General features: G+C 41.8%; 1 protein-coding gene across 4 annotated transcripts; it reads left to right on the top strand.

Annotated features, from left to right (window-relative positions):
• Positions 1-19: 19 nt before the first annotated feature.
• LOC137215625 (zinc finger protein 256-like) lies at positions 20-22,391 on the top strand. 4 transcript variants are annotated; one of them, XM_067721104.1, is made up of 4 exons: positions 20-1,676; positions 2,939-3,065; positions 12,308-14,635; positions 16,410-22,391. In XM_067721104.1, the coding sequence occupies exons 1-3, from the start codon at positions 1,644-1,646 to the stop codon at positions 14,629-14,631; spliced, it is 2,484 nt and encodes an 827-aa protein (XP_067577205.1). In that variant the 5' UTR covers positions 20-1,643; the 3' UTR covers positions 14,632-14,635; positions 16,410-22,391. The 4 variants fall into 4 exon arrangements, with proteins under 4 accessions (XP_067577205.1, XP_067577204.1, XP_067577202.1 ...); XM_067721103.1 differs by having other exon boundaries at positions 15,567-22,391; XM_067721101.1 differs by having other exon boundaries at positions 15,530-22,391.
• Positions 22,392-23,254: the final 863 nt, after the last annotated feature.

The following is a 23,254-nucleotide window of genomic DNA, read 5'->3' as shown; positions in this document are numbered from 1 at the left end:
TGGGAATTGAAGATAAGAAAAGGTGATTGTTGTTCTGCACAGGTAAAAGTAAGCTACAGATTTTTTCATGAGACACCTGTTCAGAAAACGGCAGTGTTAGCATGTTCTGAGGGTGGGCTGTTGGCCCTCTGACATCAAAAGGTCACTGAGCTGACATTTGCACATGCCCAGATGGAGGGTCAGTGGTCTTAACCAGTTTTAACCAGCTCGAGCTCAAACTGGACACAGCTGATTCCCAATTTCCTAAAACACAACTTGGGCAAAGATCTTATTGTTTAGGCTATTTGCCGCTTGGGAGTACCCGCAAGTTTTTGTAAAAGTAAAGTGAGTTTGATCGGTGAAGGCAGGTTACAGTTTATAACTTATGACTACCCAAGGTTTCAATAGTATTAAAATGTTATGGCAGCCCTAGCAGACAAACACAATTCTCATTTAATGTTTTCTCATCACCAAATAAATGAGCTCAACACCCAAGGAATATAGTTAGGCCTACAACACCACTTCTGCTGTCACAGTAAAGTCTGCCATCAGACAACTGAAGGAATTGAAGGACCATAGAAGCACCACCATTTGAAACCTTGCTAGCCTTTAATAAATGGGTTGATTTGTGTAACAAAAACAAAAACAAACAAACAAACAAAAATATATATATAGAGAGAGAGAGGATTACACAATTGTAACAATTCTAAAAAGACCACAAAATAAAAATTAGCTTTTATACAATTTAGGGCGTTTAGTTTGGCAGTTCCTATTTTTCTTCCACTTTTGATGATCCTGTTCATTTTTGCTTCTACTCCTCAAAATGACTGATAACATAGGCAGGGGAACGGTTTTCTGGGGGAACCAGAGGCAGAGCTCCTGCTTGTCCATCCGCTTCAGGGCAGCCTAACATCGCACTACTTGCTTTTCTGTCATGGACCTCAATGGACTCTTTTTTCTTCTTCCTGACCAAACAAACTGAAACTTAAAAAACTGAGTAACACTTCAGACCACATGCATTTGAAGAGCAATAAACAATGTTTCTAGCTATGTGTGGATTCATTTTATATACGAATGACTGGAATGATATGGCCATTTAGATGAGTAGATTTGCGAGCATCGCAAATAATAGTTTTATCCTCTAGGAGCTGCCTGGGCTTAATGGAGTCTGAAATAATGTCTCTTCGCGGCCTTTAACAACGACCAAAGCCCCTCCCTCCTTTGAGGTAGGAACACCACCAGCAGCATTCCTCAAGGGGCTGCAAATCCAATGCTCCTGTTGAACATTATGAACTAGATTCGCCGCGGCCTCTGGAGCGCTGGGAACTACATTACCCTGAAGGCACGGGCCGAGAGGCAGCAACGGCCAATCAGGATGAGGGGTTCCCGCGCGTGCGCGTCTGGGCGGGACTTCCGGCGACCCCGTTGTGGCGGTCATTTATGCTCCCCTCCGGTTTGTTCGCGCTCCGGAGCGTTGTGTCAGGATCGAAGTGACTGGACCGAGAAGATCCGAGAGGAGGGCCTGTCCCCGCAACACAGAGGCAGGTCTGAGGCTAGGCGACGCCGCCCGGGGTATCGCGCGCCAAGCCCGGGAGAGTGACCGCCGTGCCCGCGTCTCGCCTCATCTCCCGCAGCTCCCGGGCCCGCTCCGTCCACCGAGTCCGATGGCGACGGCGGCGCTGAGGGACCCGCCTGAGGTAAACGCTCGTCCTCCGGCCCCTCACCGCCCACAAGGCACCAGACACTATAGCCCCGAGTGCGGGGCGCCTGCTTACGTGCCCGCAGCCCAGGCCGCGGTGTCCAGGACGGTGAGGTGGCCGTGGGCGGCGCGTGGGCGAGGGTGACAGGCGAAGGAACCGACAGGTGCAAAGGCTTGTAGGTCGGACTGAGCCAGGAGGATTCGGGAAACCTGGGGTGCATCTTATGACTGCAGTAAAGAGAGTGTGAGGTGGAATCACGCCTGGACCGGCAGAGAGAGAGGTTGTTGCTTTATTCTGAGGGACCTGCGAGCCACGGAGGGCTGTGAACGGACGAAGAGCAGTGTATTTGAGGGCTTTAAAAGTTTTCAAAAAGCTGCTCAGAGAACGAACGGATAGGATTGGAATGGGGGTGACAAAGAGAGGCACAGGGAGTTGAGTCCTCGTCCAATGTCACAGGATCTGATGAGAGACAGCAAAGGTTAGTCAGTCAGCCTGAGGTCACTAGGTTCCAGGGTACAAGGGAGTCCTGCACACATGGAGCCCAGCCATGGTTGCCTTCCTTTTTCGCCCAGGTTCTGAAGATTGAAGAGGCACTTATGGAACCTATGTAAGGCAGGAGAGGGTGTCCCAGTCCCTCATTGGTTCTGGGTGGCTAATACTGAAACAGAGATCAGAAGCAAGGCAGGCAGGGCTTTCCCTGGCTATGGGCTCCCTCAGAGAACTGGGATTGTACCAGATCATGTTTGATTTTGTTAAGCACTCTGTGAATGCCATGTTCCAAGTACCTGGGTGAGTCCAGAGAGGTGCCTGTGATGTGGGGCAGGGAGGTGGTAGAGCTCTGGGAGTGCAACTGTGAGGTCTGAAGATGTGAAAGAGGTTTGGTCAACTGAATGACGTGCACATCAAGGGCAAGTGTGAGCTGAGGGCCCACAGGACCTGGTGTTGGGGATTAAGGGTAAAGATGAGCCCATGTTTTGCTGTGTCTTGGAGGCACAATGTGGGAGACCTCAGGGGAATTACTTCGGGGGAGGGATGGGGCCCTGTAGGCCAGGCCCAGAGTTTAGATGGCGTTTATCCCCCCAGCCACCGCCTTTTGTGGCTGAGGGCTGAACACAGTGAGGAGAGATCAGGCATCATTGGCACGAGGCCTGACGTGGGGAGCTCTGATGGAGGATGACCATGGAATACATGTGTGAGGAGATGAATTGTGGGTCCTCAGAGAGAGAATGTTTATGTTTCATCTATCTCATTCATGACAGGTTGGTGTGACCTTTGAGGACATTGCCCTGTACTTCTCCTGGGAGGAATGGAAGCTCCTTGATGAGGCTCAGAGACACCTGTACCATGATGTGATGCTGGAGAACTTTGCACTTATATCTTCACTGGGTAAGAGACTGACCCTCCCCAGTGACCTGGGCTAGGCTCTGTATCCTGCCTAACCCTCTTTTCTCCAAGGTGTGCTCTGTCCTTCTCACATATGGACCTTGGGCACTGCTTGTTTCCCCAGCTTTCTGGGTAGTTGCTGTGATAGGTAGGGCTGGGTTGTTTGCACTGCCCCCTTCTCTCCCCGTAGCCCCAATACAGTCTGTACTCAATGCTCGTAGGGGTGGATTTGAGGTCAGCATTCTTGCAGTGAGGCTTATGGATTGCATCTTACTTGCCCTTTCCCTGGTCAGGTGGTGAGTCCAGGTCCATGGTACTTCTGTGTCCCAGGTTTTGTTCCTTCTTATTATCTGACATTTCCTTCTGCCTCCATATGCCAGGAATTGAAGGTATTGTCATGACCATTACTTACCTGGACCATGGGCTGTTTTCTAAGGCTGTCCTTAATGGTTCTACTTGTGGTGTTTAGATCTCTTTTCTTTTCTCCAGCTTATTGAGGTATAATTGACAAATAATACTGTATGTATTTAAAGTGTACAGGGAGTTCCCTGGTGGTCTAGTGGTTAGGATTCAGCACTTCCACTGCCATGGCCCGGGTTCAATCCATGGTCAGAGAACTGAGATCCCACAAGCCACGCAGTGTGGCCAAAAAATGAAAAAAAAATTAAAAAGTACAAGGAAGTGTACAATGTCATGATTTTATATACACACATACAGTATGAAATGATTACTACAGTCAAGTTGATTAACACATCCATTACCTCACATAATTGTATTTACATTTTTCGTGTGTGTGAAAACACTTAAGATCTACTCTGTTAGCCCATTTGAAGTATACAATACAGCATTATTAAGTATAGGCTTCATGCTGTATTAGTTCTTCAGAGCTTATTCATCTTATAAAACTGACCAACATCTTCCCATTTCCTCTAGACCTGAGCACCCTGTGTCTACTCTTTGTTTCTATGGGTTCAACTGTTTTTTATCCCACGATTCCATATATAAGGGATTGCATACAGTATTTATCTTTCTTTGGCTTATTTCACTTTGCATTATGCCCTCCAGGTTCATCATTGTTGTCACAAATGCATGAGTTCCTTTTTTAATGGCTGAATAATACTCCATTGCATATAAATACCAGACTTTATTAATCCATTCATTCGTAGACAGATACAGGCATATTGCAGGTTAGGTTCCAGACCACCGCAATAAGGTGAGTAACACAATAAAGCAAGTCACCAAAAGTTTTGTTTTCCAGTGCCTATAAATGTTATGTTTACACTGTATAGTAGCCAGTAAGTGTGAAATAGCATTATGTCTTAAAAAGCAACATATATAGCTTAGTTAAAAAATACTTTATTGCTAAAAAAATTTTAATCATCATCTGAGTTGTATCTTTTTGTTGCTGGAGCAATTTATTTAAAAAATTTTTTTTAATAAATAAATTTATTTATTTATGGCTGCGTTGGGTCTTCGTTGCTGTGCGCAGGCTTTCTCTAGTTACAGCGAGTGTGGCTACTCTTCATTGTGGTACAGGGGCTTCTCATTGCAGTGGCTTCTTTTGTTGTGGAGCACAGGCTCTAGGTGCATGGGCTTCAGTAGTTGTGGCGCGCAAGGTCTAGAGTGCTGGCTCAGTAGTTGTGGCACAAGGGCTTAGTTGCTCCGCGGCACGTGGGATCTTCCCGGACCAGAGCCTGAACCCATGTCCCCTGCTTTCACAGGTGGATTCTATTTTTTGTTTGTTTGTTAATTTTATTTATTTATTTTGGGCTGCGTTGAGTCTTCATTGCTGCACGTGAGCTTTCTCTTGTTGCAGCAAGTGGGGGCTACTCTTTCATTGCAGTGCACAGGCTTCTGTTTGGGGTGGCTTCTCTTGTTGTGGAAAACGGGCTTTAAGCACACGGGCTTCAATAGTTGTGACATGCGGGCTTAGTAGCTGTGGCTCGCTGGCTCTAGCGCGCAGGCTCAGTAGTTGTGGCGCACGGGCTTAGTTGCTCCGTACCATATGGGATCTTCCCAGACCAGGGCTCGAACCCGTGTCCCCTGCATTGGCAGGAAGAGTCTTAACCACTGCATCACCAGGGAGGCCCGGCAGGTGGATTCTTAACCAACTGTGCCACCAGGGAAGTCCCTTGCCTTAATTTTGACTGATCAAGGTGCTGACTGATCAGGTTGATGAAGGTTTTGGTGGCTTTGGCAATTTCTTCAAATAAGACAAGAATGATGTTTGCCACATCAATGGACTCTTCCTTTCAGGAATGATTTCTCTGTAGCACGTGATGCTGTTTGATAGCATTTAACACACAGTAGAACTTCTTTCAAAATTGTAGTCAATCTTCTCAAACCCTACTGCTGCTTTATGAACTAAGTTTATGTAATATTCTAAAGCCTTTGTCATCATTTCAACAATCTGCACAGCATCTTCACCAGGAGTACATTCCATCTCAAGAAACCATTTTCTTTTCTCATCCATAAGAAACAACTCCTCATCTGTTAAAGTTTTCTCTTGAGATTGCAGCAATTCAGTCATCTTCCAGCTGCACTTCTAATTCTAGTTCTCTTGGTTTTTCCATTACATCTGCAGTTACTTCCTCCACTGAAATCCTGAACCCCTCAAAGTCATCTAGAGAGTTGGAATCAGCTTTTTCCCAACTCCTGTTAATGTTGATAGTTTTACCTCTTCCCATGATTCATAAATGTTCTTAATGGCATCTAGAATAGTGAGTCCTTTCCAAAAGGTTTTCAATTTACTTTGCCCTGATCCATCAGAGGATTGCTATCCATGGCAGCTATAGCCTTATGAAATGTATTTCTTAAGACTTGACAGTGTAAACTACTTGATCCATGGGCTACAGAATAGATGTTGTAGTAGTAGGCATGAAAAGAACATTAATCTTGTACATCTCCACCAGAGCTCTTGGCTGGCCAGCTGCATTGTCAGTGAGTAGTAATATTTTGAGAACTTTTTTTTTTTCAGAGCAGTAGGTCTCGACAGTAGTCTTAAAATATTCAGTAAATCATGTTATAAGGAGACATGCTGTCATCCAGGCTTTGTTGTTCCATTTATAGAATATATGCAGAGTAGATTTAGCAGAATTGTTAAGGGCCTAAGATTTTCAGAATGATAAATGAGCACTGGCTTCAACTTTCAGTCACCAGCTGCATTACCCTTAACAAGAGAGTCAGCCTGTCCTTTGAAGCTTTGAAGCCAGGCATTGACTTCTCCTCTCTAACTGTGAAAGTCCTAGATGCCATCTTCTTCCAACATAAGACTGTTTCATCTACATTAAAAATGTGTTGTTTAGTGTAGCCATGTCCATTAATTATCTTAACTAGATCATGTGGATAACTTTGGTACAGCTTCTACATCAGCACTTGCTGCTTCACTGTGTACTTTTTTTTTTCACCTTGTACTTTTATGTTATCGAGACAGCTTCTTTCCTTAAATCTCATGAACCCACCTATGCTAGCTTCATACTTTTTTTCCCCCAGCTTCTCACCTCTCTCAGCCATCACAGAATTGGAGAGAGTTGGGGCCTGACTCTGGATCAGGCTTTGGCTTAAGGTAATGGCTTAAATGTTGTGGCTGGCTTGATCTTGGATACAGATCACTAAAATTTTCTCCATATCAGCAATAAGACTATTTTGCTTTCTTATTATTTGTGTGTTCACTAGAGTAGCACTTTTAATTTACTTGAAGAACTTTTCCTTTGCATTTATTGATACAACTTGGTTAATACTGTTTGGTCCAAGGACCTGGCTTTCAGCCTCTCTTGGCTTTTAACTTGCCTTCCTCACTAACCTTTTCATTTCTAGCTTTTGATTTAAAGTGAAAGACATGTGATCCTTCCTTTTACTTGAGCTCTTAGAGGCCATTGTAGGGTTATTAATTCGCCTAATTTCAGTATTGTTGCAACTCAAGAAATATGGAGGCGTGAGGAGAGGGAGAGAGACAGATTTGTCAGTCCGTAGAGCAGGCAGAACACATACAGTGTTTATCGATTAAGTCTGCTGTCTTATAGGTCCAGTTTGTGGCACCCCAAAACAAAGATCACTGATCACAGATCACCAACAAGTATAACAATAATGAGAAAGTTGGAAATATCACAAAAATTACCAAAACGTGACTCACAGACACAACGTGAGCAAATGCTGTTAGAAAAATGGCGCCAGTAGACTTGCTTGACACAGGGTTACTGCATACCTTCAATTTGTAAGAAAATGAGTTATCTGTGAAGCACAGTAAAACAAGGTATGCCTGTACTTAGGTTGTTTTTATACCTGGGCTATTGTGGATCATGCTGCAGTGAACATGGGGGTGCAAACACCTGTTTGAGATACAGATTTTATTTCCTCTGAAAATAGACACAGAATTGGGATTATTGGACCATGCAGAGTTCTATTTTTTTTTTTTTTTTTTTTTTGCGGTACACGGGCCTCTCACTGCTGTGGCCTCTCTTGTTGTGGAGCACAGGCTCCCGACGCGCAGGCTCAGCGGCCATAGATCACGGGCCCAGCCGCCCCGCGGCATGTGGGATCTTCCCAGACCAGGGCACGAACCCGTGTCCCCTGCATCGGCAGGCGGACTCTCAACCACTGCGCCACCAGGGAAGCCCCAGAGTTCTATTTTTAATTTTTAGGAAATTCCATACAGTTTTCCCTAATGGCTGTACCGATTTACATTCCTACCAACAATGTAGAAGGTTTTCCTTTTCTTCACATCCTCACGAACATGTATCTCTTGTCTTTTTGATAGTAGTGTTCCAGACAGGTGTGAGGTATCTCATTGTGGTTTGGATTTGCATTTCCCTGATGTTAGTGATTTTGAGCACCTTTTCACATACCTGTTGATCATTTGTATGTTTTGGATAAATATCTGTTCAGGTCCTTTTGCCCATTTTTAATTGGATTCTTTAGTTTTTTATTGTTGAATTGTATGAGTTCTGATATTTTCTGGATATTAACCCCTTATCAGATAAATCCTTTGCAAGTATTTTCTCCTTTTCCTTAGGTTGTGTTTTCATTTTGTTTCCCTTGCTATAAAGAAGCTTTTCCATTTGATATAGTCCCACTTGTTTATTTTTGCTTTCATTGCTTGTGCTATGGGTGTTATCTAAAAAAAATCGTTGCCAACACCAATGTCAAGGAGCTTTTTCTCTGTATTTTCTTCTAAAAGTTTCACAATTTCAGGGTTTATGTTTCAAAATTTTAATCCGATTCAAGTTAATTTTTGTGAGTGGTGTGAGATAAGGCTCTAGTTTCATTTTTTTTGCTTGTGGATAACCAGTGTTTCCATCACAATTTTTGGAAGAAGCTGTCCTTTCTCCATTGTGTGTTCTTGTTGTGCCTATCAAAGATCAGTTGACCACATATGCGTGAGTTTATTTCTGGGCTCTGTATTCTGTTCAGTTGGTCTATGTGTCTATTTTTATGCCAGTACCATAATGTATTAATTACCATAGAATTGTAATAGTTTGAAATCAGAAAGTGTGGTGCCTCTAGATTTGTCCTTTTTCAAGATTGTTTTGGCTATTTGGAATTTTTCATGGTTCCATACAAATTTTAGGATTGTTTATTCTATTTCTGTGGAAAATGTCATTGGAATTTTGATATGGATTGTTTTCAATCTGTAAATTGCTCTTTGTAAAATTAACAATATTAATTTTTCCAATCCAGGAATACTGGATATCTTTCCATTTGTTTATGTCTTCTTTAGTTTCTTCCATCGTTGTCTTATGATTTTCAGAATGTAAATCTTTCATCCCCTAGATTAAATTTGTTCCTGAGTATCTTATTCTTTTGATGCTATTTAAAATAAGATTGCTTTCTTAATTTTCTATTCAGACAGTTTGTAATTAGTGTATATAAATGCAACTGAAATTTGTATATTGGTTCTTTTTATCCTGAAACTTTACTGAATTCATTTGTTAGGGTGGAATTTTGGGAGTTTCTACATATAAGAGTGTGTTACCTGCAAACAAACACTTTTCCTTCTTCCAGTCCAATTTGACTGCCTTTTCTTTCTTTTTCTTCTCTACTTATTCTGGGTAGGGCTTCCTGTACTATGTTGAATAAAAACGGATAGGGTAGGCATCCTTGTCTTGTTCCTGATGTTAGAGGAAAACCTTTTAGCTTTTGAATGTTCGATATGATGTTAGGTATGGGCTTGTCAGACATGTTGAAGTACATTCCTTCTATACCTAGCTTTTTTTAAAAAAAAACAATTAATTTGGCTGTGTCTGGTGTTAGTTGTGGTGTGCAGGATCTTTTAGTTGTGTACAGGCTTCTCTCTAGTTGTGGTGTGCGGGCTCAGTAGCTGTGACCTGCAGGCCCTCTAGTTAGAGCGCATGGGCTCACTGGTTGCAGTGCACAGGCTCTGTAGTTATGGCATGTGGGCTCCAGAGCACGTGGGCTCAGTAGTTGTGGTGCATGGGCTCTCTAGTTGTGGCAGGCGGGCTGCAGAGTGTGTGGGCTCAGTAGTTGCAGTGCATGGGCTGAGTCATTGCAGTGCATGGGCTGAGTAGTTGCAGTGCATGGGCTTAGTTCCCCAACCCAGGACTGAACTCGTGTCTCCTGCGTTTGAAGATGGATTCTTAACCACTGGACTACGAGGGAAGTCCCCCTTCTATACCTAACTTGTTGAGAGTTTTTATCATGAATGGATATTGATTTTCAAAATGGTTTTTCAGCATCTATTCATATGATTATGATTTTTATCCTTCGTTCTGATAATGTGGTGTATCACATTTATTGATTTGCACATGATTTTGAACCATCTTTGCACCCCAAGGATAAATGCTACTTGATTGTGATGTATGATCCTGTAAATGTGCTGTTGGATTTGGTTTGCAAGTATTTGGTTGAGGATTTTTGCATCTCTATTCATCAGGGATTTTTTTTTTTTTTTACTTATTTTATTTATTTATTTTTGGCTTTGTTGGATCTTAGTTGCTGTGTGTGGGCTTTCTCTAGTTGTGGCGAGTGGGGGCTCCTCTTTGTTGTGGTGCACGTGCTTCTCATTGTGGTGGCTTCCCTTGTTGCAGAGCATGGGCTCTAGGCATGCAGGCCTCAGTAGTTACAGCACACGTGTTCAGTAGTTGTGGCTCGCAGGCTCTAGAGCACATGGGCTTAGTTGCTCCGCAGCATGTAGGATCTACCTGGACCAGGGCTCGAACCTGTGTCCTGTGCATTGGCAGGCGGATTCTTAATCACTGTGCCACCAGGGACACCCTCATCAGGGATATTGACCTGTAATTTTCTTCTGTTGTATTCTTCTTAAATGGCTTTGATATCAGAGTAATGCTGGTCTCATAAAATGAACTTGGAAGTGTTCCTGCTTCAATTTTTTGGAAGACTTTGAGAAGGATTGATATTAATGTTTTAAATATTTAGTAGATGGCTTTCCTGATGGCACGGTGGTTGAGAGTCCGCCTGCTGATGCAGAGGATGCGGGTTCGTGCCCTGGTCTGGGAGGATCCCACTGCCATTGAGCAGCTGGGCCCATGAGCCATGGCTGCTGAGCCTGCACGTCCGGAGCCTGTGCTCCACAATGGGAGAGGCCACAACAGTGAGAGGCCCTCATACCGCAAAACATGAATAAATAAATAAATAAATAAATAAATATTTAGTAGAATTCCCAGTGATTTTGCCTAGTCCTGGGCTTTTCTTTGTTGGGAGATTTTTTTTATTAGTGATTCAATCTGCTTACCAGTTATAGGTTAATTCATATTTCCTATTTTTTCATGATTTTATTTTGGTAGGTTTTATGTTTATAGGAGTTTTATTCATTTCTTCTGAGTTATCCAATTTGTTGGCAAATAATTGTTCATTCTAGTTTCTTCTGATTGATTGTATTCCTGCAGTATCAGTTGTTATGTCTCCTCTTTCATTTCTGATTTTGAGTCGTCTCTCTTTTTTTCATAATCTAGCTAAAGGCTTGTCAATTTATCTTTTCAAAAAAACCAACTGTTGAGATTTCCCTGGTGATCAGTGGTTAGGACTCTGCACTTCCACTGTAGGGGGTCCAGGTTCAATGCCTGGTCAGGGAACTAAGATCCCAAAAGCCATACAGAGTGGCCAAAAAACAAAGTAAAAAGTTTTTTAAAAAAAATTTAAAAACCTCTTACTTTTATTGGTGTTTTCTGTCATTTTTCTAGTCTCTATTTCATTTATTTCTGCTCTGATCTTTATTATTTGTTTTATTTCTGCTAACTTTAACCTTAGTCTGTTCTTTTTCTCATACCTTGAGATATAGAGTTAGATTGTTTATTAGAGATCATTCTTTTTTCTTAATGTAGTCATTTATTGCTATAAACTATCCTCTTACAATTGCTTTTACTGCAGCCCATAAGTTTTCGTGTGTTATGTTTCCATTTACATTTGTTTGAATATGTTTTTTTTAATCATTTCTTGTTTAACCCATAGGTCATTCAGGAGTGTGTCATTTAAATTCTACGTATTTGTGAATTTCCCAGCTTTCCTCCTGTTAATGATTTCTAGTTTTGTACCATTGTGGTTGGAAAAGATATTTAATATGTTTTCCATCTTTTTAAATTTGTTAATACTTGTTTTGTGACCTAACATGTGATCTATCCTAGAGAGTGTTCTCTGTGTACTTAAGAACGGGCTTCCCTGGTGGCGCAGTGGTTGAGAGTCCGCCTGCCGATGCAGGGGACACAGGTTCGTGCCCCGGTCTGGGAAGACCCCACATGCCGCGGAGCGGCTGGGCCCGTGAGCCATGGCCACTGAGCCTGCGCGTCCGGAGCCTGTGCTCAGCAACGGGAGAGGCCACAACAGTGAGAGGCCCGCATACCGCAAAAAAAAAAAAAAAAAAAAAGAAGAATGTGTATTCTGCTATAGTTGGATGGCATCTTTTGTACATGACTGTCAGGTCCCTTTGATCTTAGGTGCAGTTCAAGACCAACGTTTTCTTATTCAGAGTGGGGCATTGAACCCCTAATATTACTTCACTGCTGTCTTTTTCTGCCTTCAGATTTGTTTGTATTTGCTTAATATATTCGGGTGTTCCAATATTGGATGCAAATATACTTGTAATTGTTATATCCTCTTGATGAATTGACTGCTTTATCATATAATGACCTCCTTTGTCTATTTACTTAAAGTCTGTCTTTTCTGACATAGTATAATTTCCCCTATTCTTTTTTTGTTTCATTTGCACGTTTGTGGTTCAGTTGCCCCTTCCAATAAAGTGAATGTGTACCTCATCGGTGTTTCTTTGCATTCAGGTGTCTGGAGTGGAGAAGAGAATGTTGAGGCATCCTTTGAACAGAATGTTTCTGTGGTAATGTCACAGGTCAGGACTTCCAAGGAACCTTCATCTTCCCAGAAGACTCACCCCTGTGAGATGTGTGGTCCAGTCTTGAGAGACATTTTCCATTTGACTGAGCAGCAGGGAACACAACACAGCCAGAAACTGTTCAAGTATAGGGCATGTGCAAAAGGATTTTATTTCAGTGCAGACACTCAGCAGCACCAGGAGCAACACATGCAAGAAAAACCGTTCATAATCGGTGTGGACAGGGCCTCATTTGTGAAGAGCAGCAATTTCCATGTGTCAGGGGAGGCTTTTACCTGCAAGAAAGTTGCAGAGGACTTCCTAGCCACCTCAGGACATCTGAATCAACAGGCCATTCACACTGGGGAAAAGCCAAACACAGTCACCCACTGCATGGAAACTTTACAAAGCAGAAAAAGTCATTGCACCAGGGTAGAATGCAAGAAAGCCTTCAGCCCCAAGCACACACTTGTTCAGGCCCAGAGTGTCTACACTGAAAGACAGTGTTTTATGTGCAGTGAATGTGGGAAAACATTCAAGTATAAATCCTCATTTGTTGTGCACCAGAGAATTCACACTGGTGACAGGCTTTATGACTGTGGCGACTGTGGAAAATCTTTTAGGGGAAGCTCAGCCCTCATTCAACATCGAAGAATTCATACTGGGGCAAGGCAGTACAAGTGCAGCAAATGTGGGAAATCCTTTAGCCAAGAATTTGTCTTCATTTATCCTCAGAGGAGTCACACTGGAGAAGATTGCCACATTTGCCATCAGTGTGCACAATCTTTTAGCCATAGCTCCATCTTTTTTCGACAACAGACAGTTCACACTGGAGAAATGAGTTATGAGTGCACTGAATGTAGGAAGCCCTTTAGACGAAAATCTGACCTCATTGAACACTGGAGGGTTCACACAGGAGAAAGGCCTTATGAGTGCAGTGAATGTGGGAAATCCTTTACTTCTAGCTCCGCCCTTCGTTATCATCAGAGAGTTCACACTGGAGAAAAGCCTTATAAATGTGGGGAATGTGGGAAGTCTTTTACCTCTAGCTCTGGCCTACGTTATCATCAGAGAATTCACACAGGAGAAAGGCCATATGAGTGTACTGATTGTGGAAAGTCTTTTACCCAAATAAATCACCTCATTATACACCGAAGAGTTCACACAGGAGAAAGGCCTTATGAGTGTAGTGAATGTGGGAAATCCTTTAGCCACAAATCTTACCTGTCTCAACACCAGAGAGTTCACACTGGAGAAAGACCTTATGAATGTAGTGAATGTGGGAAATCTTTTACCTCTGGTTCCGCCCTCTGTTATCATCAGAGAGTTCACACAGGAGAAAAACCTTATGAGTGCAGTGAATGTGGGAAATCCTTTACCAATGGACCGATACTCATTCGACACCGTAGAGTTCACACAGGAGAAAGGCCTTATGAGTGCAGTGAATGTGGGAAATCCTTTACCCAAAGAAATCATCTCAACATACACCAGAGAGTTCACACAGGAGAAAGACCTTATGAGTGCATTGAATGTGGGAAATCTTTTACCTCTGGTTCTGCCCTTCGTTATCATCAGAAAATTCACATTGGAGAAAGGCCTTATGAGTGCAGTGAATGTGAGAAATCTTTTACCTCTAGCTCTGCCCTCCGTTGTCATCAGAGAGTTCACACAGGAGAAAGGCCTTTTGACTGCAGTGAATGTGGTAAATCTTTTAGGGACAGTTCCCAATTGAATCAACACCAGAGAGTTCACACTGGAGAAAAGCCTTATGAATGTAGTGATTGTGGGAGATCCTTTAGCCAGAATTCATACCTCTCTAAACACCGGAGAGTTCACACTGGAGAAAGGCCTTATGAGTGCAGTGAATGTGAGAAATCTTTTACATCTGTCTCTGCCCTTGGTTATCATCAGAGAGTTCACACTGGAGAAAGGCCTTATAAGTGCAGTGACTGTGGGAAATCTTTTACCAATAGCTCAATACTGATTCGCCATCGGAGAGTTCACACAGGAGAAAGGCCTCATGCATGTAGTGACTGTGGAAAGTCCTTTACCCAAAGAATTCACCTCATAATTCACCGGAGAGTTCACACAGGAGAAAGGCCTTATGAGTGCAGTGAGTGTGGGAAATCTTTTACCTCTCGTTCCACCCTTCATTATCATCAGAGAGTTCACACAGGAGAAAAGCCTTATGACTGCAGCGAATGTGGGAAGTCTTTTAGCCGAAAATCTAACCTCTCTCAGCACCAGCGAGTTCACACTGGAGAAAGGCCTTAAATGTGTAAGAAATGTATAATTTCCTTGTTCAGTGTAGTGACATTGGATGAAACTGAGGCACTAGTTGTCCCATGCATCCAAACATCAGGAGTAGAGAGATTCCTCATAATTTTCAGTTTTGTGGGAAGCATGTGTGACTGTGTTACACTCTCTAACCTACCCAGGACTCTTGATAGATTTATGTCACTGCCACTTTCTGTAGCCAGATCCATTTCACCTCTATAAGCTGGCATGTCCCCACAGTGTGCATCAGTCACTACTGCAGTGTGCTCAGGGAAGCCAACTCTGTTCTCTCATTTCTGGGAGGAAATTAGGAATAACCTGAACCTTTAGGATTCCCTTTCTGACCAGCTTGGGCATGGGCCTGACCTACTATTGGCCCAGAGAACATCATATGAGTTCATCTGGCAGCTTCCAGAGAAGGATTACCATTTTCAGGGACATGTTGGTCTCAAGATACTTGTGATGAAGTTTTATACCTTCTGAGTCACCAGCTAAAGAACTGCCAGCCATTGCTTTCAGATCTGCCAGAACATTGCCAGAACAGTAACAAAGACCTTACTGTTTTAAGTCCTCTTTAATCTTGGATATTCTATTTACCAAATAGGGTAGGTTATAAACAGATTTGGGCATGAAGGGGCGAGCAACTTTTATGGGGGTATCAAACTTTCTGTGCCTCAGAGGAGACATTACAAAGGCAGAAATTAACTTACTAGTTTTTGTCAAATTTGCATTTCTGCCCGTGGCCTCCTAGGAAAGACTGCAGGACTTTCTTGTCTTCATTTGAGGCCTGGATGCTATGAGTTTTAGGAGACTCAGAGGGCACCCTGAGGAGGGGTCCAGTGTGAAAACCTCAACTGCTTCTGGGAGCAGCATGAATTTTTTCCCTTGTTCACAGGGCATGTCAGCAATGCTGAGGGAACTCTCTTCCCCAGGTCTTACAAAGAGCCAGGCAGATTTTTAAAAAAAAAAGAGAGAAAAGGAGAATCTGTAGTCCACAGATGTGTCTCTTGTGACCCAGGCCGCATTCCTTTTGACTCTGGTGGAAAGTCATTGCTCACTCTATTTGCTGTCTTTGAGGTAAGACTGACCGCCAGAGGGCATGCCAAAGTGGAATGAATGTAGGATTGCCAAACCTATTTTCCCAAAACAGTTGGACATAGTTTTTTTTTTTTTTTTTTATCTTGAAGCATTTCAAAAGCTATTTGTTATCAGATAGCTCTGACATATGTATGGAACTGAAACCATCATTGTAGTCATGGTAATGACTGTATGTGTTACTGTATATTTATCTCATGACCTTTTATAATCTCTCTCTTCTTGCCCCTCACACCCCTTCAAGTAACCATTGATTTACTTTCCTTTATAATATGTAACTTTCCAATTTCTAGAATTCATGTGATGGGAATCAAAGTATTTACTCTTTTTCCTGCTTTTATTTATGTTGCATAAATACTTGGAGAGTCATCAATGATATATAAGCAGCTCATTTTTTTTTTCTAAGAAACATTCTTATATTGGAATATACCACTATTTATCCATTCACTTGCTTATGGACATTTGGGGTTTTTCTAATTTTTGACTATTGGAAAAAAAAGCTGGTACAAACATTTGTGTATAAGTTTTTATGTGGATGTATGTTTATCTTCAGTAACTCAGAGTGCAAAGTTTGAGTCATAGGGTAGGTGAATGCTTAACTTAAACAGACTAGCAAATTGTGATCTGAACTAATTATACCTTTTTCTTTTCTTCTTTTTTTTTCTGACCATGCTGCACAGCTTGTGGGATCTTAGTTTCCCAACCAGGCCTCATCAGTGAAAGTGCAGAGTCCCAACTACTGGACTGCCAGGGAATTCCCATTGTTTTCATTCTTACCAGCAGTGTATGAGAGCTCCATTTCTTCCACATCCTGGTGAATATTTCATTTGTTCATTCTTTTTTTTTTTTTAACAAAAGTTGTCACTTTATTATATTGTACATATGTTTCTTTCTACATAAATGGGATAAAAGATAACATTCCAGAATATTAGTGTTTTTATTGGGAATGTGTATTTCTTTTTTTTTATTATTTGTATTTTTTTATAGCCAATCATTCTTAATTTTAACCCTTTTTGTAAGTTTGTCCAGCTATCTAACTGTTGTTTTATTTGCATTTCCCTAAAGATTCATGATGAGAATTTCTTCAGATGCATATTTGCTACCTCTGTATCTTTAGTGAAATGTTCATATCTTCTGCCTATTCTGTGAATTTTGGCTATTTTCTTCCTTTCACAAAAGAACAGTGAAACAGCCAAGTTGTATTGGAATTTCACTCATTTTGTGACTTTTTAATTTATGGAATAATTGTTTTTAATACTGGAATAATATGTTCTAATTTTTTCAATTTTTTATGCTATGTGCAATGTAATGGAAACATATACCATATACTTTTAATTTTAATCTGTGTTAATAATGTACTCTCCATCACTTTCTAAAGTTCAGACATTTAATAATACCACAAACCCTTGCTTAGTTGTGTTCGCCCCTTTGCCTGGTCTATCATCATGGGAGTTGGTGGGTTGGAGCGGAACTCTTGGTGAGGGAGATGAGATGGCATCAGGATGAACAGAGTGTTTTTTGAGTCCCAAAGCCTAGCAGGACTGGAAATAAGGCAGTAATCAGACTCCTCAAGCCCTGGGTCAGGCAGCCTGGGTTTGAATCCTGATCCCAAAATATTGTGACTCACAGGCAAATGACCAACCACTCTGGGCCTCAGTTTCCCCCTTTGTAAAACAGGTATAAGTTGTGGCTCTACCAGTGAGCTGTGGGAGGTGAAGAGCTGAAACGTGGCTATACCCGCAACCTCATTGGACCTAGGCAGCACTAGCCTCTGCCTTCCGTGACATTCCCTGGCCAGGCACCCCTCATTTTCCCCAAAGTCCCTGGGTACATTTGGGAAAGAAATGGGGCTTCTCAGAAGCCACTGACCCACCCACCCCACTCACCCACAAGGAGGCAGAGGCTGTACTGACTTCTCAGTGTGGTTTCCCCACCTGGGAATCTCTGGACAACTTGCTAGAGCTCCCTGAGCCTCAGTTTGCTGACTGACATGGAGGTGATGAGGCGCTTACCTTGGTTCCTGTGAGGATTAATAAAAGTAACAAAATACTGAGTACCTAACAGTGCCAGGATTCCAGGGTTTCTTTATGAACATATTCTCTTTAATTCTCACAACCCAAGATAGTGGGAACTATTATTGTACTGCTGGGGAAATCCAGGGTCAGAATGATGTTGTGGGTTCCCCAAGGTCACACAATGGACAAGTGTCTGGTTCAAGATGCTGGATTCATACCCCTAAGTCTAGCTCCAGGGCTGGGGATGTTTAATCCCTTTACCTCAGCACGTGAAGCACTCATCCCTGGGCAGGCACGCACAGAGTTCCAAGGAGTCTCAGCTGCTGTTACCTTTGTTGGAATTATCAACATGACCATTTCCCCACTTACCTCCTGCCCTCACAGTTCTCACAGGAATGCCCTTGTCTGTCATTACTAGTGGCTTCCCCAATGGGAGGTTTTTCTCTCAACTGCAATTGCATTATGTCCAAAGGCCGCACCTTCCTCTCCTTTGAGCACAGCACAGAGCTTAACCCTCAAGAATCAGTGATTCAGGGCTGGGTCTCTCCACCTTCATCAGCGACTTGAGTGACAGCCTCTGATGCCATCTAACATCCCAATATGAGGTTTGACTTTTTCAGTTATTTGTAACCTTCATCCTGGAGGACTAGAGACAGCCCAGCCCAGAGGACCTGGTTCCAGGAGGTGATAATGGAGACCTATGTGCTCCTGGTCTCACTGGGTAACAGCTCACCTCTGCTCCATTCATGGACCTGCTGCCTGTTTGGTTCTGTCCCCTCTGTCCAGGACTGGCTGGTTGAGAAGACCACTGGCACGCACTGTCCTTCTTCCCTGCACTCCTCACCATGTTCTGGACCGACATCCTCTATTCTAACCTTTCTGTCTGCACCAAGGGTCTTTTGGTAAAAAACACAAGTCCTCACCTGAGTGCCCATCACACTCTAACCACATCTGAGGTCCCCACTCCAGATTACACAGAAGGGGAACTGACTAGCTTAGCCTGGTTGGGTCATGTGTCCCCTCGGTCCAGTTAGCAAGGTCATGGGTGATAGGCTGCTTCAGAGAAGAGGGTGAGTCAGGCAGTACTTCTTGAGAATCATTTAGCATCAGTTCATCCAGGGTATCCTCTTAAACCATACAATCCCAGTTAAAACAGGCTCCTGGTGACTTCCCTTGTGGTCCAGTAGTTGAGACTAAACACTTCCAATGAACGGGGTACTTGTTCGATCCCTGGTCGGCGAAGTAAGATCCCACATGCTGCGCAGCACGGCCAAAACAAAAAAAGGTGGGGGTAACTCCTGAATGCTACACCATTGTCCCTTGTTTCTTAAGGCCTAGACCATGCTCCTGTTCTGCTTCAGGAGATGATTTTAGAGGGTGCACAGATCTGACATAAAGTGGAATGCTTGGACAACCTGAGAAAGCAATTTTTTTCCCCTGCTCTTTCCCTTGCTGCTGTCAGGAGAAAGTCTTCTTGGTATAGTGCTAGATCTCTATTGCCCACTGTTACTAATATCCCCCTCCCCATTTTTTGTGCCCGAACAGGGACATGAAACTAATATCCCTTTTTAATGGAGGGGGCACCCGTGAGCATACCTCATGGGGTCCCTGGGACTTCAGAGCATTATTTTGATTTCATTGTATTTTCATGGTAAACTTCCACTTGTCCCAAGTCAAACTGGTTTTCCCAATTAGCAGAGAGATACAAATATTCTTTTTAAAATGCAATCTATATAAGAAAAATAAAATATAGGTCATTTAAAAGAGAATTGTAACACTGGCCACAGCCAAGTTCCTGTAAACACAGACCAGGTGTCAGGTTTGTTGCAGGCACTGTTCAGACTCCATTCCTCGAATTCCAACATCCTGTTCTCAGCAAAGTAAGGAAAATACAGCCACTGAGTGAGTCCCTCAGAAACCTCAAGTTATTCAACGTAGAAGATGTGCCTTCTTTATGAGGTGCCAACCTGTGCTTTCTTTGCTGCTAAAAGTCCTTTTTGTGACCACGCTGCATGGCATGCAAGATCTTAGTTCCCAGACCAGACAAGGGATCGAACCCCTGCCCCCTGCAGTGGAAGCACAGAGGCCTAACCACTGGATTGCTAGGGAATTCCCTAAAAGTCCTTTTTAAAAATGAAATGTAAGTGAGTGTAGACCAAATCACCATGTAGATTTCCTGATTTTTAAAAAAATTTTACAGGTCCATGAAATATCAAAATCTGGGAATGACCAAGTCATCCCCTCACACAGATATCCCTTTCTCAAGGATTAAATACTCCAGATCACCTCCCCCTCACATGGCTACCTTCTCCAAAAATGCTGGCCCTACACAGGGCTGTGCACTGTTTCCTCCTCAGTGTAGCACTCAGGAGGCCGAGTCCTGGAGCCATAGCTCCTGGTGAGAATCCCAACTCTGCTTCTCACAGGTTGTATGGCCCCAGGCAAGTTTCTGAACCTCTCCCTGGCTTAGAGTCCTTGACAGAATGGGGTAATATGGTATTTATGTCACAGTACTATTGTTTGTCTAAATGGGTTCATGTATGAAAACTGACCAGTCTGTTACTTCCTGACTGTGCAGGTCTGAGGTATGATCTCTGTTGCCATCACTGCTCCTGTTGATACCACCATCATCATCATCATTATCCTCATTATCAACATGCCTGAACTTGGCACCTTCTAGAGCAGTGTTGTGAAGCGTTGTAGTTCAATAGTACAGATGCCAGAGACAGCCAACCTGGGTCCCCAACTGGATCAGCTGAATATCAGTTACATGCCATTCACCTGTCTCAATTCACTTGTTATTGATAGTTGAGTTGTTTCCAGCTTGGGGATGTTAAAGATAAAGCTGCTGCAGACATTTATAGCTAGTCTTCATGTGGAAATGTGTTTCATTTATTTTGAACTAAGATTTGTGAGTATAATTCCTGAGTCAGATGGTAGGTGAATTTTTTGTTGTTAAGAAACTGACAAAATTTCAGTTTCATTGACCTTTTCAATTTTTTTTAGTCTCTATTTCTGCCCTGATCTTTATTATTTCTTTCTTCTACTAAATTTGGGTTTTGTTTGTTCTTTTAATAGTTCCTTTAGGTGTAAGTTTAGGTTGTTTGAGATTTTTTTTGTTTTCCTGAGGTAGGCTTGTATCACTATAAACTTCCCACTTTGGACTGCTTTAGCTATATCCCATAGATTTTGGATTGTTTTGTTTTTGTTTTCATTTGCCTATAGATTTTTTTTTTTTGCCACACTGGGCAGCTTGAGGGATCTCAGTTTCCCGACAAGTGATTGAATCCAGGCCACAGCAGTGAAAGCCTGGAATCCTATCCACTAGGCCACTAGAGAACTCCTGATATTTTTTTTTATTTCTTTGATTTCTTCAGTGATCCATTGGTTGTTAGCATATTATTTAGTCTCCATGTGTTTGTGTTTTTTGCAGGTTTTTTTTCTTTTTCTTGTAGTTGATTTCTAGTCTCATAGCATTGTGGTCAAAAAAGATACTTGACAAGTAGGAAAAGTTATGGTCAGAGAAGGTTCTTTGAAAAGAAAAATAAAATTGATAAATCTTTAGCCACACTCATCAAGGAAAAAAGAAGTCCAAAATCCATAAAATCAGAAATGAAGAAGTTTCAACTGACACAACAGAAATACAAAGGATCATGAGATTAATATCAACAACTATATGCCAATAAAATGGACAACCTAGAAGAAATGGATTAATTCCTAGAATGTACACTCAAGACCGAACAAGGAAAAAATAGAAAATATGAATGGACCAATTAACCAGTAATGAAATTGAATCAGCAATTTTAAAAAACTACCAACAAACAGAAGTTCAGGACCAAATGGCTTCACAGGTGAATTCTACCAGAAGTTCAGAGAAGAGTTAACACCTATGCTTCTCAAACTATTCCCCAAAACTTACAGCAGGAACACTTTTGAACTCATTCTACAAGGCCAACCTCACTACAATACCAAAACAAGACAAAGATATCACAAAAAGAGAAAATTACAGGCCAATATCACTGATGAATATATATGCAAAAATCCTTAACAAAATATTAGCAAACCAAATCCAACAATACATTAAAAGGATCATACACCATGATCAAGTGGGATTTATTCCAGGGAAGAAAGGATGGTTGGATATCCACAAATCAATCAATGTGATATACCACATTAACACTTTGAAGAATAAAAATCATATGATCATCTCAATAGAATGCAGAAAAAGCTTTTGACAAAATTCAACACCCATTACGATAAAAACTCTCTAGAAAATGGGCATAGAGGGTACATACCTCAACATAATAAAGGTCATATAAGCCCACAACTGGTATCATACTCAACAGTGAAAAGCTGAAAGCATTTAATCGAAGACAAGGATGCCCACTCTTGCCACTTTTATTCAACATAGTTTTGGAAGTCCTAGCCACAGCAATCAGAGAAGAAAAAGAAATAAAATGAAATTCCAAGGGATTTCAGAGCTTGGTGGCAGGAACTAGTGGTAGAGACCAACATATTTTTACTGTATTTTACAGTATATTAAAACACACCACCTCAGCCATAAAAAGGAATTAAATTGGGTCATTTTTGGAGACAAGGATGGACCTAGAGAGTGTCATACAGAGTGAAGTAAGTCAGAAAAGCAAATATCATATAATAACGTATATATGTGGAATCTAGAAAGATGGTATAGATTTTATTTGCAAAGCAGAAATAGAGACATAGACGTAGAGAACAAATGTATGGATACCAAGGGGAAAAGGGGTGGGGAGGGAGGAATTGGGAGACTGGGATTGACACATATACATTATTGTTACTATGTATAAAATAGACAACTGATGGGAACATACTGTATAGCACAGGAAACTCTACCTAATGCACTGTGGTAACCTAAATGGGAGGGACGTCCAAAAGGGAGGGGATATCTGTGTATGGATGAGTCATTTTGTTGTCAGTGGAGGCTAACACAACATTGTAAAGCATACTCCAATAAAAATTAAACAAAACAAAAACACACACATACCAGAAAATACCTCTAGCACCCTGGAACTGGCACAATGGTCATATGAGTGGTCTGGCACTCCAGGCAAACAACTACCCTTGGGAAAGTGTACTGGCTATTTCTTCTCCATGGAACATCTTTCTGATGTATCCTTGTCACTCTCTCCTCTCCATTAAATATTTGCTCGAATATTATCTGCAGTATAAGAACATCTCTGACACCTCTATTTCCTACTGAAATCCTCAGACTCCACATGCCTGCATTCCTCATTGCTGCTCTTTTATATTTCCACACCACCTGTCACCTTATAATTACTATAATATAATTACTATAATTACTATAATATAGAATATTTTCTTTGTGATTTGGTATCTCTTTGTCATAATTACTATAATATAGAATTACTATACTTATAATTACTATAATATAGAATAATTACTATAATTAGTAATTACTATAATTACTATAATATAGATTACTATATTACTTATAATTATAATTACTATAA

Source organism: Pseudorca crassidens, chromosome 20, assembly GCF_039906515.1.
Source record: "Pseudorca crassidens isolate mPseCra1 chromosome 20, mPseCra1.hap1, whole genome shotgun sequence".
Classification (NCBI taxonomy): Eukaryota; Metazoa; Chordata; class Mammalia; order Artiodactyla; family Delphinidae; genus Pseudorca; species Pseudorca crassidens.
This window is presented reverse-complemented; position numbering and strand designations above follow the sequence as displayed.

Bases quoted from the DNA above. Each gene is read 5' to 3' on its own strand.
- LOC137215625 (XM_067721104.1), top strand. From the start codon at position 1,644: ATGGCGACGGCGGCGCTGAGGGACCCGCCTGAG. The intron at 1,677-2,938 runs GTAAACGCTCGT...CATTCATGACAG, and splicing joins CGCTGAGGGACCCGCCTGAG to GTTGGTGTGACCTTTGAGGA. The intron at 3,066-12,307 runs GTAAGAGACTGA...CTTTGCATTCAG, and splicing joins TGCACTTATATCTTCACTGG to GTGTCTGGAGTGGAGAAGAG.